At 39.6% G+C, this 13,966-nt stretch overlaps 1 protein-coding gene across 1 annotated transcript in view; it reads left to right on the top strand.

Moving 5' to 3' along the window:
• CNTLN (centlein) overlaps nucleotides 1-13,966 on the top strand; it is a 216,933-nt gene that overhangs the window by 120,021 nt on the left and 82,946 nt on the right. The window contains exon 15 of the mRNA XM_072154092.1: nucleotides 11,379-11,467. Coding sequence (XP_072010193.1) covers nucleotides 11,379-11,467 — 89 coding nt within the window. The remainder of the gene's footprint in view (nucleotides 1-11,378; nucleotides 11,468-13,966) is intronic.

Genomic DNA, 13,966 nt, shown 5'->3' with positions numbered 1-13,966 from the left:
TGTATAGTTTTGGGTGCAGGATCTGTGTACTCCGTGGCAAGGGATCCAATAGTAGTTTCAGGAAAACAGCAGCACTCCAGTATGCAGTCAAAGCAGGGTGATCTTTATTTCAAAGGTGCGACGTTTCGGTGAGCATTTCACCTTTCTCAAGCATACAAACAGTGGCCAGCATGTGAAATAAATAGACCTAATCACATTCCGATTGGTCAGTATACATATGTGAAATACAAGTAAATATACAGCATATTAGTGATCAAGTTACTGTGTTACATTTTCTAGAGAGTATATTAAATTCAAGTTACAATATCAGTGTGAAACAAACAGTGAATAGTGACTTTAAAATAATAGTAGAGCCTCCAGGTGCAGGATCGCCCCATCGTCAACGGCAGTCATTCATGAAAAAGGAATTAACCCATTTGTACCTGCTACAAAATAACATACCACATTCAAAAGCGCTTGTGTTTAGGGTCCGGAGTAGACCGGAAGTGGAGCGTGTATCACACGGCTAGGGCCGGATACCGGCAGGAGGCGTGCAGGCGCATGCGCACTGCGCCATCCTAAGCCGCGGCGGCCATGTTGGAGTCGGGAGCCTAGGCGATGGCCAACTATACAGAGGTACAGTAAAGGTAAGTAGATCTATGTCCAGGCTGATAGTCAGAGTCACACAATATTCACCCTATGGGTGCGTGTGAACACTAGGGACTAGAGGAGCACAGGGGGGCCGCGAATTAGCAGTCCACCGTGCAACCGCTAATCGTCCCAGACCAACAGCATAAGGATCAGGGTCAGAAGAAGAATAATAGGAGAGAGGCCATCGGGCCACGGATGGGTATAATCGATTGTAGCAGACAAAAAAATATGGGTGTCGACTCGGGAAAACGGTCCCACCAAGGAGGAATCTGAAAGAAATGAAAAAATATATATGAATAATAGTAATATAGCTGGAGAGGGGATCTCCCTCAGAAATAACAATATGCTTAATACTTTGAATTATCAAAGAGACGGCAGAACAGAGTAAGCAAATGAGGCAGTAATCTAAAGCCATCAAATTAATTCATTCAGATTATACTCAATATTGAGCCCATAGGGCTGTAATGTTTGGAGGCGGTGAATCCATTCTAATTCCCTCTTTCTCAGCATCAATTCTCTGTTTCCTCCTCTTCTAGGAACAGGGATGTGGTCAATAAGCTGAAATTTAAGTTGAGATTCCTTATGTCCCTTTTCTGTAAAATGTCTGCTGACAGGCAGATCCAATCTACGTTTTCGTATAGTGTACCTATGCTGCGTGAACCTAGTCCTGAATTCCAGCGTGGTTTCACCAACATAGAGTAAATCACAGGGACAGGATAATTTGTATACTACAAAGTCGCTAGTACAATCAAGATAATGTTTGATACGGTAAGTGATGTCATTATGCACAAATGTGTCGCCCCGAATGGCGTAAGAGCAGTTTATACATGAGCGACATGGGAAACAACCTGTTTTTTTGGGACCACTGATGGTCCTTTGGATGGATTTACCAAGGGGACCCACATCAGATTTGACCAAGCGATCTCTGATATTCTTGGAGCGTCTAAACGAAAATAAAGGGGGATGGCAAAATTCAGGAACACCAGAAGGTTCACTGGCCAAAATCCGCCAGTGTTTTCGTATTATCTTAGAAATTTTGTCACTATTGTCATTAAATGTGGTGACACAGGGAACTCTAGTGGTAGATTCCTGTGTCTTATTAGAGGACAGGAGTTCAGTGCGATTTTTATTATTGGCACTATTCAAGTTCTTTTCAATTACTTTTTTAGGATATCCCCTGTTGCGGAATTTAGAAATCATGGTATCAATATTTTTACGATATTTGTTGTCATCAGAGGAAATCCTCTTGACTCTTAGGAATTGACTCAGGGGCAGAGAATTGATCATGGCCCGAGGATGGCTGCTCTCATATCGCAGAATGGTGTTCCTGTCTGTCGGCTTAGTGTACAGATCTGTGCTCAGGCCCTGATCCGTCCGTATGACCTGCACATCTAGGAACTGTACCATCTCTGTAGAGTAAATAAGCGTGAATTTAATATCCGGATCGATAGTATTAAGAAATGCATGGAAATCACATAGTTCATCAGCAGAGGCGGTCCAGAGGAGGAACACGTCATCTATGTACCTCCACCACTTAAGAACATGTCGAAAGTGGTGTGATACATAGATCGAGTCCTCCTCTAGAGCCGCCATGACCATGTTAGCGTAGCTGGGGGCCATGTTTGCTCCCATGGCAACCCCTTTCAACTGTACAAAAAAATCTTTACCAAAAAGAAAGTAATTGTTGTATAACACTAGTTCTAATAGCTTCATGATAAGGACAATTTCTTGTTCTTTAAACTCAGACAATCGTAAAGCCCTCTCAACAACCTGCATGCCGAACTCATGGCTGATGGAAGTGTATAGTGATGTGACATCAAAAGAGGCAAGGATGAGAGTAGACATGTCATTAATCTTAGTATTGTGGAGTTTGGTAAGGAAATCAGAGGTGTCTTGTACATATGATTGGCTATGTGTGGCATATTGTCGAAGGACGCGATCGAGAAAGATGGCAATATGTGAAAAGATGGAATCATTCCCGGAGACAATTGGTCGTCCGGGGGGCTGTTGGAGATTTTTGTGAATCTTGGGTAAGATATATATTACTGGGGTAACAGGATTGTTAACAACCAAGTATTTGTACATATCCTCACTGATAGTCCCAGACTGTAGCGCCATGTCTAGAATGAATTTGATCCTTCGTCCCAATTCAAATTTGGGGTCTTGTGTGACACGTTTATAAGTAGATTCGTCACTTAATTGGCGACGGATCTCAGCCACATAGTACGACTTGTCCATGACGACGACAGCACCACCCTTATCAGCGGGCTTAATGATGATGTCGTCGTCATGGGCAAGCCGATCCAGTGTCATCACCTCTGCGGTGGTCATATTGTGGTGTGAGAGCACATGTCTGTGTTGTTCACGTAATTGTTGGATATCATGTCTCACAGCAGTGGCAAATGCCTCAATAGCAGGTACATCAGTAGGTGGGCTAAAGTTACTCTTATTGTACAAGTGAAATTGTTTAGGGTCTAAACTACTCACAGTCCTAGAGCTAATTGGAACTCTATTATGGAACCAATGCTTCAATTTTAAATTACGTACAAATCTACAAATGTCAATATCCAACTCAAACCAGTTGGTGTGAGTCCATGGACTGAAGGATAGTCCTTTCTGTAATACACTAATTTCAATATCGGTTAGAGTCTTAGACGATATATTTACCACAGCCAATTGGGTCATTTCTTCTTGTTGGACGTGATTCTGTGTGGGAGGACCCGTCCTTTCGTGGTTTTGTCTTTTTCGATTTCGGAAATGGTGTTTACCGCCCCGTCTGGTTCTCTTTTGATGCTTGGGGGTAATCCTAAAAAAGAATCATCTTGTGTAGTGGATAAAGCCTCCTGTTTGCCTGTGTTGGTAGATGATTGTTTATTTGGACTGCGTTTCTTCTTTCTACTGTTGTCCTTATTAAAGGTGCTGGATGGCTGATTATACATTTAAATATCTTTAAATATTTGTTTTGTGAAAACACCAGATATGTAACACTTAAAACACATAAAACATTCAAAAAGTAACCATGAAAGTGAATTAGCATTGACTGCATTGTACGTAGTGAGATGTAAATGTATTCAGCTGTGTTTAGCTGTGGGACTCGACTGAGAAATGTGGTACCTTAGAGATACCAAGGATATTAATGTAATGGTACCTATTGTAGCCTGCTGTGCGTTTCATGTTTTACCTGTGTTAGATGGTAACATCTTTTAAGTAATGCTTAATTTACTTTACACACATTTCTTTTTAATTGGTCTTGACATAATTTTGAGACAAAAGAAATCTCTAATTCAGTCTAACAAACACAGCCACTGTTTATACCCAGAGGACAGCACATATGTGGTGCAAAGTGATACTTTCTTCTGCTTTGTCTCCAAAAACTACTGGAAATGGTCTGCATGGATATGGGAATTGTTTATTTAGACCATTCTCTAAAAAGTAAATTCACTCAGTAACAATGTTCGTACTACTTGTAACAAGGCTAATCACTTCCATTGACTTATCAGCTTTAACATGTAACATTCATATATATATATAATATATGTGTGTGTGTGTATATATATATATATATATATATATATATATATATATATATATATATATATATATATATATATATAATATATTGTTCTTTAAATGGAACGGGTCATCAGAAATTGGCCTAATATTCCTCCACAAGTATGTTATCATGCAGCTGAACATCTTCCAGATCATGATTTTTTCATGGTGGTGGCATCATCCAGAAAATCAACTTTGAAGTGAGATGTTAATTGGTTGTATCAAGTCAGGGAGGCGGATAGTTCAGCAATGAAGTCAAGTTTTCTCTGCAGCTGAACACATCCACCTATGTGATTGTCATGATTTCCAGGACGCAGGACCATAAGTACAGTGAAGGGGGCGTTCTGAAGAAAGAAAAAGCTTGACTTTAGTATTAAACTCTCTACTTCCTTGACTTCATAAAACTAATTTACATCTCACTTCAAAGTTGATTTTCTGGACGATGCCACCACACCAGGCCATGAAAGAAACTTGATCTAGAAGATTTGGGCAACATATGGCTAGTAGTTTATCAGGCCAATTTCTGATGACGGGTTCCTTTTAAGCTTATAAGATGGAGCATGCATGATAGCATTACTATTTATAAATGATGACTATTGAATTCTGTTTCATCATCCTCTTTATACTGAAGTCTTCAGTCTTTCTTGTGTTTGCCACATAATCGGTTGTTTCCTTGTGTCATCTTTACACATCCTGTTCTCTGTTTTCAGTGAAAACATAGTTCCAGCAATAGTTTACTTCTCTTAATATTTGCATTTGCATTCAAGCATTCCTAAATGTCCAGGTGTGGTTGCAGAGGGTTGCAGGAGAAACCTTATGCTAACACCCATGAATGGTGCGGGCACTGATTCCGGGTGTTAACCATTTATCTTTTTAAATCCGATCAAATTTATTGAACACACAAAACAAATAATTAACATGTACATTGCTTGGGACAATGACGGTAGAGTGCTAAATTAGTCCTGAGGATGGATACACATGCATCGCAATGATAGCCAATAAAAATGAACCCTCATACTATACCCTACCAACCAACCGAAGAGCCGACTACCCACAGAAACTCTGGTCTCATAGAATTTCTGGAAGTAACCAAAATAAAACCTATATAAATTTGAAATCTATGTGATTATACCAACCCAAAGAATAAAGGAAAGGTGTCATGTGGTGGTCACAGTGAAAGCCATAAAAACAGACCCCACAAGAAAATGGAGCAAATAGTTGTTTTTCCATTTTTCCAGCTTTATAGCGCATGCCATGGAATATTAATACTTGACACTAAGAAGTACAATTTGCTACACTGAAAACAAGCCCTCAAATAGCTCTGCACACAAATGAAAAAAGTTTACAAATAGAAATCTTCACAAATAGCACAACATGGGTCTAAAAATAATAAAAATCAATACTTGCCTCACTGATTTACTGCTACATCTTTTTTGATGCCTGGCTGCCATTTCCTGTGGGTCACCTGAGGGTTGGGAAGTAGGGACCAATTGAAGGACCTGGCAGCATCATAGGTTGAAGGTAAGGTTATTAAGGAGGCGACTATCCTTTCAAATCTGAGCTGTTTACCATTAGTCGACAGAATTCCACTTTATAAAGTTGGATATTTAGATAGGAAATTTATTAATGAAAATAATGAGAGTAATGACAGTAGCATATGGATATTAGAAGGTAAACATATTTAGCGTAGAACTGGTTGGAGGCAAAACTTATTTATACTTGTTTTTATATAGATGTTAGACATCTTTTTTAATATTACTTTACAGGTTGTACAGTGCATTTTAAAGTAGAGAACTGGCCTGAATGTTTCTTTCACATTTCTAGCTATCATTCTTTTTCCCCTTAAGTGTGTTATGATAAAATAGGTTTAAATGAACTTTGCGGGAATTCATAGATGTTTTACCAGTAACTACACATCCATTAATGGAATAGGATGGACGCCAGTTTAATAATATGTTTTAGCATTAACAAATATGATCCCCAGACATTGTTGTTTCTTTGCATACTCTTACTATTCTTATAGATTGCCACTTGTGTATTTGCATTGTCCATTTTAGAAATCTGCGAGTGTCTGAGTGCTATTTATTATTGGGTTTTAGCCTTTCAAGTAAGGACATTTTACATCTCTTTAGGTAGACTTTCTGGCAGGTACAAAATTGTGTTCAATACATTTTTCCTGTGTTTTCTTTGACCGCTTGCACACATTACATATATTGTAAGCAAGAATTAATTACCGCATGTACTCGAGTATAAGCATTTTGCGCTGAAAATCTCAGCTTATACTTAAGTCAATAGGTTTTCCCAATTTTTTTTGGTAAAACTAGGTGCTTTGGCTTATACTCGAGTATCTATGGTAAGTAACAGAAGATATGCACATGAAAACAATGTAAGATATTCTGAATCTATAAGATTCTCTGAAACAAACAAAAAGCTAAATAGTATGTGCTTGCTACACATGATCACAACAAAAAGGCCTGTGGCTAGTAATAATTACTCTACAAATTATGTATTGCCATTAACTATTTTTTTTTTTCTTGCCCTTGATAAAGTAGTTTTCATCATTATAAATCTTAACCCCTAACCAAAGCACACTGTAAATTCAAGGGTGCACGAAGAGGGCTCTCCATACGGAGCTGGTGTCTTCTGAATTATACAGCAGACACCTGCTACAACACCAGTGGTTGATGATGACTTTGATCTCTACTAGTTCTGCAGTTGAACTTGACCGCAACTCCAAAATGACAGCAGCTCAATACCATCCATGACCTCATTGGGAGACAATAATCTGTTTCTATTACTCTCCTTTGCCAGGATTGCTTCTGCATTTCATCCTTTCATAGCAAGGGTCTAATACAGATTGGCAATATAATGCAGTACAGAAGTACTGCAGTATATTGTATGAGCAGGCAAACATCCCAGCCTAAAAAGATGAAATAAAAAAAAAAGTTTGCCCTTTCCTGCAACATAAATAAATTCATTCATTAACTTGCTGTACAAATGATAATTAAAAAAAAAAAAAATCAGAATCCATACTTTTTGTCATTGCACTGCTCATAAAAATTTTACTGTAAAGTGGTCAGAAGTTCCTACAGCTCTCAAAATAGTATCCATTATAATATCAGTTGGTTTTGCAGAAAATCAACACTCAAAGGCATTAAAACAAAACAAAATCTACGGTATTTTCCAGCATGTAAGACAATTTTTAATCCCACGGACTTCTTTTCAATAGCCGGGGCTAATATGTCGGTTGAGGGGGGCATCTTATTAAAGCAAGATTCAGTAAGGTAACCCCTGCAGCAATCAGCCAACCATTACACCTCTGATCAATGTTACCTCTTTACCAGTGACGTGTGGGTGCTGCTTTCTTGGCACATCTCCTGGCAGGGAAACAGAACTCCAAAAAATTTTCCCCACTCACCCGAAGCGGTAGCTGTCAGCATTTTCTTTACTGTTGTGAACAAAGACTGTAAACGGTGGCTTTTAAGCCAGCAGACATGATATAATCACATTTGCCGGCTTCGGAGCAAGTCATTCACAGCAGTAAAGAAGAAGATGACCTTCGGGGGATCAGGTAAAGGTGAGTCAAGTTTAAAAATTTTTTTGAGTTTTGTTAGCACAACGTGCTGGGGAGGGGGAGGAGAAGCAGAGCATGCTGGGGGAGGAGGAGTACATGCTGGTCGAGGTGTGGAACACGCGGTAAGGGGGGGGAGCAGAGCATGCTGTAGGGGATAAGTGGAACATACTGAGGGGGACATTGTGGCTGAAATAACAGTTATTCCTGGTGTTTAACCCCGTATTGTAAAATAGCGCAAATTGTCCGAAAAAGTGACCAAAAGCCCATAAAGTCCTCAATGAAAACATCATCTCAACTCACAAATCGTTGCATCACACAGCTCCATACAAAAAATTTATTTGCACCAGAAGATAGCAAAATGTTGGTGTTGTGTCTAAACTTGAATTTTGTCAACTGAGATATTTAAATCTTTCAAAATGTTTATTTGTAAATGTAAAACTATCATTAGTTATTTTTGTTCTCAGCATGTGGTATGATTTTTAGAGTTAGTTTAGATAAAATGGGTTATTCCTCAGGGCCATGAATGAGTAATGTGTATGTGTGTACATTATTACACATAGACTAGAAGAACATGAATAATATAAAATAAGGATTTGAAAAATAACTTAAATAATTATACATGAATGTCTAGAAAGATTTGTTTGTTCTGTATATTTCTATTTATTTAGTTCAACAAGCATAGCCTGGCTGTTTCATAGTCATTAAAAAATGATCATGTACTTTAGCTTGAAATATATTTATAAACTTGAAGCAACAGGACACTCTGAAAGATCGTAAAGCTTTTGGATTTAATTGACATTTTCTATGACAAGTGTTCTCTCCACCCCTGTGTAAGTGAAGTAATCTAACATAAATAGTAGTTGAGGAAGGTTGTCATTCCAGAAGTTTTATCATAACCAGAAATCGCATAAACACATTTTTGAAATGCTTGAATTGATAATATATTAATAAAGTTCACTTTGATATTTGTTTGTGTAAGTAATCAATTATATTCATAAAAAATGGATCCACATACCTGGTATGAAAATAATATACAGTACCCATAGTATATTATTTTAACCCCATGACCGGTCATGATTAAAAGTAACAGGGTTAAATCTGATAGCCTTGGGACCTTTCACTAGGCCACTGGCTGCCATGGCAATTCTTCAGCACCCTCCGATCGTGATGCGAGGGGTGCGAATGAGGGGGGGAGCTGTCAGAGCGTCTAAGATGCTGCGGTCACCGCTGACCACAGCGTCTAAGGGGTTAAATGCCTGCAATCATTGAGTACACCATCCACTGCAGCAGGAGCCCAGCTTTCACTATATGCTGGGCTCCTGCCGCAATTGCACGGGCTCTGCCTCTGAGACCGTGTGATCTGGACGTTATAGTACACCCTGGTGCTTTAAAGCACTGCTCCCCAGGACATACTATAACATGCAGGTGTGGGAAGGAGTTGATTGAGTTAATATCACGGGACAAGGAACCATGGGGGCAAATCCAGCAACTCTAATTCATTGGTGTCAAACCATTTCTTGCCAATGTCAATCTTGAAGTATTCTTTGTGTCATTGTCCTGCTGCAACCTGGGGCATAACTTGGAAAGCAAGGGCCCCATTGTAGAATTCTTAATGGGATGCACACTGTTATATATATACTCAAGTATAAGCCTAGTTTTTCAGCACAAAAATATACGCGAGTAAAAAAAATATAGGTTTTACCAGGTTTTTGTGGTAAAATTAGGGGACTCGGCTTATACTTGGGTCAGCTTATACTCGAGTATATACGGTACTTATTATGATGTACAATGTGCAGCATAATATGTATATAAAGTATATACTCGAGTATAAGCCAAGTTTTTCAGCACAAAAAATGTGAAAAGCCTCACCTCGGCTTATACTCAAGTCCAGAAAAAAACAAACCGTGTACTGCCCTTCCGACACCCCTTCTTCTATACAGCGATGCTCCGGCATTGGCCCCTTGTACCCGCACCATCCGTCGCAGGGAGTGTGAGCGGCTGTCGTCATGGTGCCTGTGAAGGACGGGGGCCTGAGCCAATGCCGGTGCATCGCTATATAGAAGAGAACCTCCCCGGGGGCGGGGGGGTTGGCATCAGAAGGTGCGTACAGGCATTATATTGGGGGCACGGCCTGCAGGCTATATACTACAGGGGGCAGCAGCTCCAATAAAATCATCACCAGCCATCTGTGTTTGTGAAAACACCAAAATGAATAAACAATGGATGGCCGTTTTGACAGCTGTATAGCTCAGAAACTTCAAAAATACTGAAGCAAAAAATGAGAAAAAGACATAGTTTGCGACCAGAGAGAAAAATATGTTTGCGTGCAAGAAACCTAAATTTGCATGAAAGGGTAGAACAGGAGCCAGACCATGTTTACATATACTTCAGTATAAGTCGACCCGAGTATAAGCCGAGGCACCTACTTTTGCCACAAATAACTGGAAAAATGTATTGACGCGAGTCTAAGCCTAGTGTGGGAAATGCATTGGTCACAGCCTCCCCTAGTATTGAAATGTCTAGCAGCCTCCCCAGAAAAAAAAAGCCTTGTAGCAGAGCCCCTAGAAATGAAATGCCCTGCAACGGACCCCCTAGTAATGAAATGCCATGCCCCTCTTTGCATAGAAAAATAAACTTACATACTTCCCACGCTCCGGCAGCTTTTCTTCCTTGTCTTCTTCACTGGTGGCAGAGACGCATTTGTGCACACTTTAAAGTCATCTCTGTTGATATCCTAGTGTGCATCGGTGGACATGTCTCTGCCTGCTCTATTACCAGGGAAGAAGACTAGGAAGAGGAACCATTGGATGGTAAGTATGTAAATGTACATTTTTTTTATCCACTCATGTATAAGCCGAGTTGGAGTTTTCAGCACATTTTTTGTGCGGAAAAACTCTGCTTGCACACGAGTATATATGGTAATTTTTGTTTGTGCACAATATTTGTTACTTCAGATTTTAATGTGATAAAATCAGTAAAAGTTGTGTATTGGGTTCTCTTGTTTTCTTTGTCACTATTTTCCTTTAATTTTGTTAGACATTTTATTAATTGATGTGCTTTCCAGCCAAAGCAATGATTTACTCTCCACTGCAAAATGAGGAATATTTCAACTGAATACGAGCACAAAAAAAAAAAAGTTAAAAGTTTTACTCCATCCTAATTCTGTTACTATTTGCTTTGTTCGACAATCACTCTGATCCTCCTAGCAGGGGGACAAGACCTATAGAATAAAACTGGCCAAGACTATAGATAAAAAGGCAATGAATTTTGCTTTCAAGGCAAAAGAAGGTACAGTCTATAAAGGAATGAAAACAGGAATAAAAGTACAGTATCTTTAACCTGCAAACGCATTGTACCTTTGTAAAGTTCGTACTGTATAACAAAAAGAGGAAATCACTGTGATGTTCCAAAGGCTTTGTAATTGTATGGCACTAGTCTTTAAAAAAGGGTCAATGCTTAAAGACTGTCCAAAAACTTGACAAGAAAATAGATCAATTTATTCAGAATAGTTTAGAGTGTGCAATGTTTGTTCATGACATGGTAAATCTGCCATCCATTTGTAATTGTGAGATGTGTTTTTGTGTGTGGTTTTTTTTTAATTATTATATCTTTTTTTTTATAGAGTTGCTGTTTAGACTTGACAAAGAGGAATATGTTCGAAACAGTACTCCAAAGAAACGTACAGGAGAGAACATACAGACTTTAAACAAGGTACAACTTACAATATTTTAAGTAAAATCTCTTTAGGAATGCTGAGATTCACTTTTCTACAATTCACAATTGTATTGATTCTGTGCATTTATAACTGTTTAATATAATTGAATAATGTAACTCTTCCATTCATTAATCAATAAAAGCATTGCTTATCCCTTTTAGTAAATATTGCTGGTTTCATCTATCATGCAAAATAGTATTTTTTAATGCATGTAATTGTGGAGCCCAGTGTTTCATAACCTATAAGGAACAGTTTTGCCAGAACATTACTACAGCTGTAAGGCCCGGTTCACATCTCTGTTAGGTCTTCAGTTATTTCCTTCAGTAATTGTGCAAAAACCAGGGGTGGCCCAATAAATCAAGGGTGTAAGGCTACATTCACACGAACGTATGGAGGACGTATATACGGCCGACGTATATACGGCCGATATACGTCCCCCATACACTTCTATGGGCGCACGGCACCCTACGGGAGCGGTACGGTGCAGCACACGTGCGGCACCGTACCGTTCCGTACCCGGGAAAAAGATAGGACCTGTCCTATCTTTTCCCGTAATACGGGGCCGTGCGCAATGTATCGCTATGGAGAGGGGCGGAGGTGAGCTGCGCTCACCTCCTCCTCCTCTCCCCGTACACTGCCGTTGCCCGGTACGGTACGGGCGGGCAACGGCAGTGTGAATGTAGCCTAAGTCTTTCAGTGATTCTACAGAGGTAAGGAATAATGGAAGGACTTGCACCTGTTCTGTGCTCGTCCACGCCTGGTTTTCACTTACAATAACTGGAGGAAGTAACTGAAGATCTAACGAAGATGTGAACTAGCCTATTAAAATCATTGCACTAACCCCAGCGGCGTCTGCGTGATTTGCTGAAATCCTATCGCTGTAACAGATGGAACAATTGTCGGCGGAGGTCAACCGATGTGGGGGCTATGGATGGAGTTTATGCTCTCATCTGAGTACTCCACATTATTGGATTAAGGCATCCCCTACCCCACCTACCCCTCTGGCTTTCCTCACCACTCTGTTCACCATTTTTATCCCATCTTATTTGCAAAAGTGTGTGTTATAAGTTGTACCTTCACAGATGACGTTCCTGTGGATTTGTACTTCCGCCGTGAGTAACTCATATTTTAGAGTTTGATGTTAATAGGCTCTCTACCTCATAGTTACGTTGTCATTATCATCTCATTCTGTCGACTTTCGTTAGCTCCCAATAAAGAATGTGAAGTAAAGAAAAGGTTGCATTAATCTAAAGTCACTGATGCCTATATTTCTGTATACAGGCGGTCCCCGGGTTACGTACTAGATAGGTTCTGCAGGTTTGTTCTTAAGTTGAATTTGTATGTAAGTCGGAACTGTATATTTTATAATTGTAACCCCAGTCAAAATTTTTTTGGTCTCTGTGACACTTGGCTTTTAAAAATGGGTTGTCATAAGAACCAGGGTTAATAATAAATCTTAATTACAGACACATTTGTTAACAGTTAGAGCTGTTTATTGTAGCCTAAGGCTAAAGGTCAATAAATTACCAGAATCCAGAGGTCTGTTTGTAACTAGGGGTCGTCTGTAAGTCAGGTGTTCTTAAGTAGGGTACCGACTGTAATCAAAAGACCTTGGTGGAAGGTTTTTTTTTTTTTAAATAAAGGTTTGTTCTAGCGTACAAGCCATGAAGTAGTTGCAATGGCAATTAAATGCGGGGGATGGGCTATCCCGCGCTGCGTAATGGACTGACTTGGGGAAGCACCAGGCAAAGTGCAATAGCTTTGTCCTGACCCAGTGCCTGGCAAAGGTTTTCTTGCACAATTCTATGACAGGCAGAGCCTGCCGTGGTAAATATCCCCTGTATGTTTAGGCTTTTCACACACACAATCTGGCCAGACTCTACAATACATAATTTCCCCTTGAAAAAGCTATGTGCAAAACATGCATTAGGGTGCCGGGACTGTGTGGTGCGAACATGGGTAAGTGACGTAGGGAGACCTAAATACCTGTTTCCCCGCATGCAAATGATAACACTAGGCACACTGTGGCCATTATACTGACATAGAAAAGGTGGGATTGTTGAGGCTTGTAACATATTGTGATATGAAGATAGTAAATTGCATGTGGTAGGAAAAGTACTTGGGTATACACTTGTAGTATAGTAATAACTTCCCTAATACGATCCATGTCTGTTTCCACACATTTTCTCTGGCTTATTTGGAATTTGCTCTTTTTTATGTTACGTACATGTTATGAATTTTTATCAATGATTAATAAAATGATATTGAGATATAAGTATGTGGTATAACTTCATTTTCTGTGTCTAATATTTTGTTATTTTTGGAGTTCACATGTTTAGTTGTACGTCGGTTTGGATGACTAGGGACCCAGCCGTTGATCTAGTGCTATAGGATGATTTGCGCAATACCCCCTTACCGAAACGTGACATAGTAGTACGTCACACTGTGGGTGAATGGAGAGGGCTCACAGGCTTTGCTGCATATTGCATTAAAAC

Source organism: Engystomops pustulosus, chromosome 1 (genome assembly GCF_040894005.1).
Source record: "Engystomops pustulosus chromosome 1, aEngPut4.maternal, whole genome shotgun sequence".
Classification (NCBI taxonomy): Eukaryota; Metazoa; Chordata; class Amphibia; order Anura; family Leptodactylidae; genus Engystomops; species Engystomops pustulosus.
The sequence above is the reverse complement of the archived record's forward strand: the minus strand, read 5'-3'. Positions and strand labels throughout refer to the sequence as shown.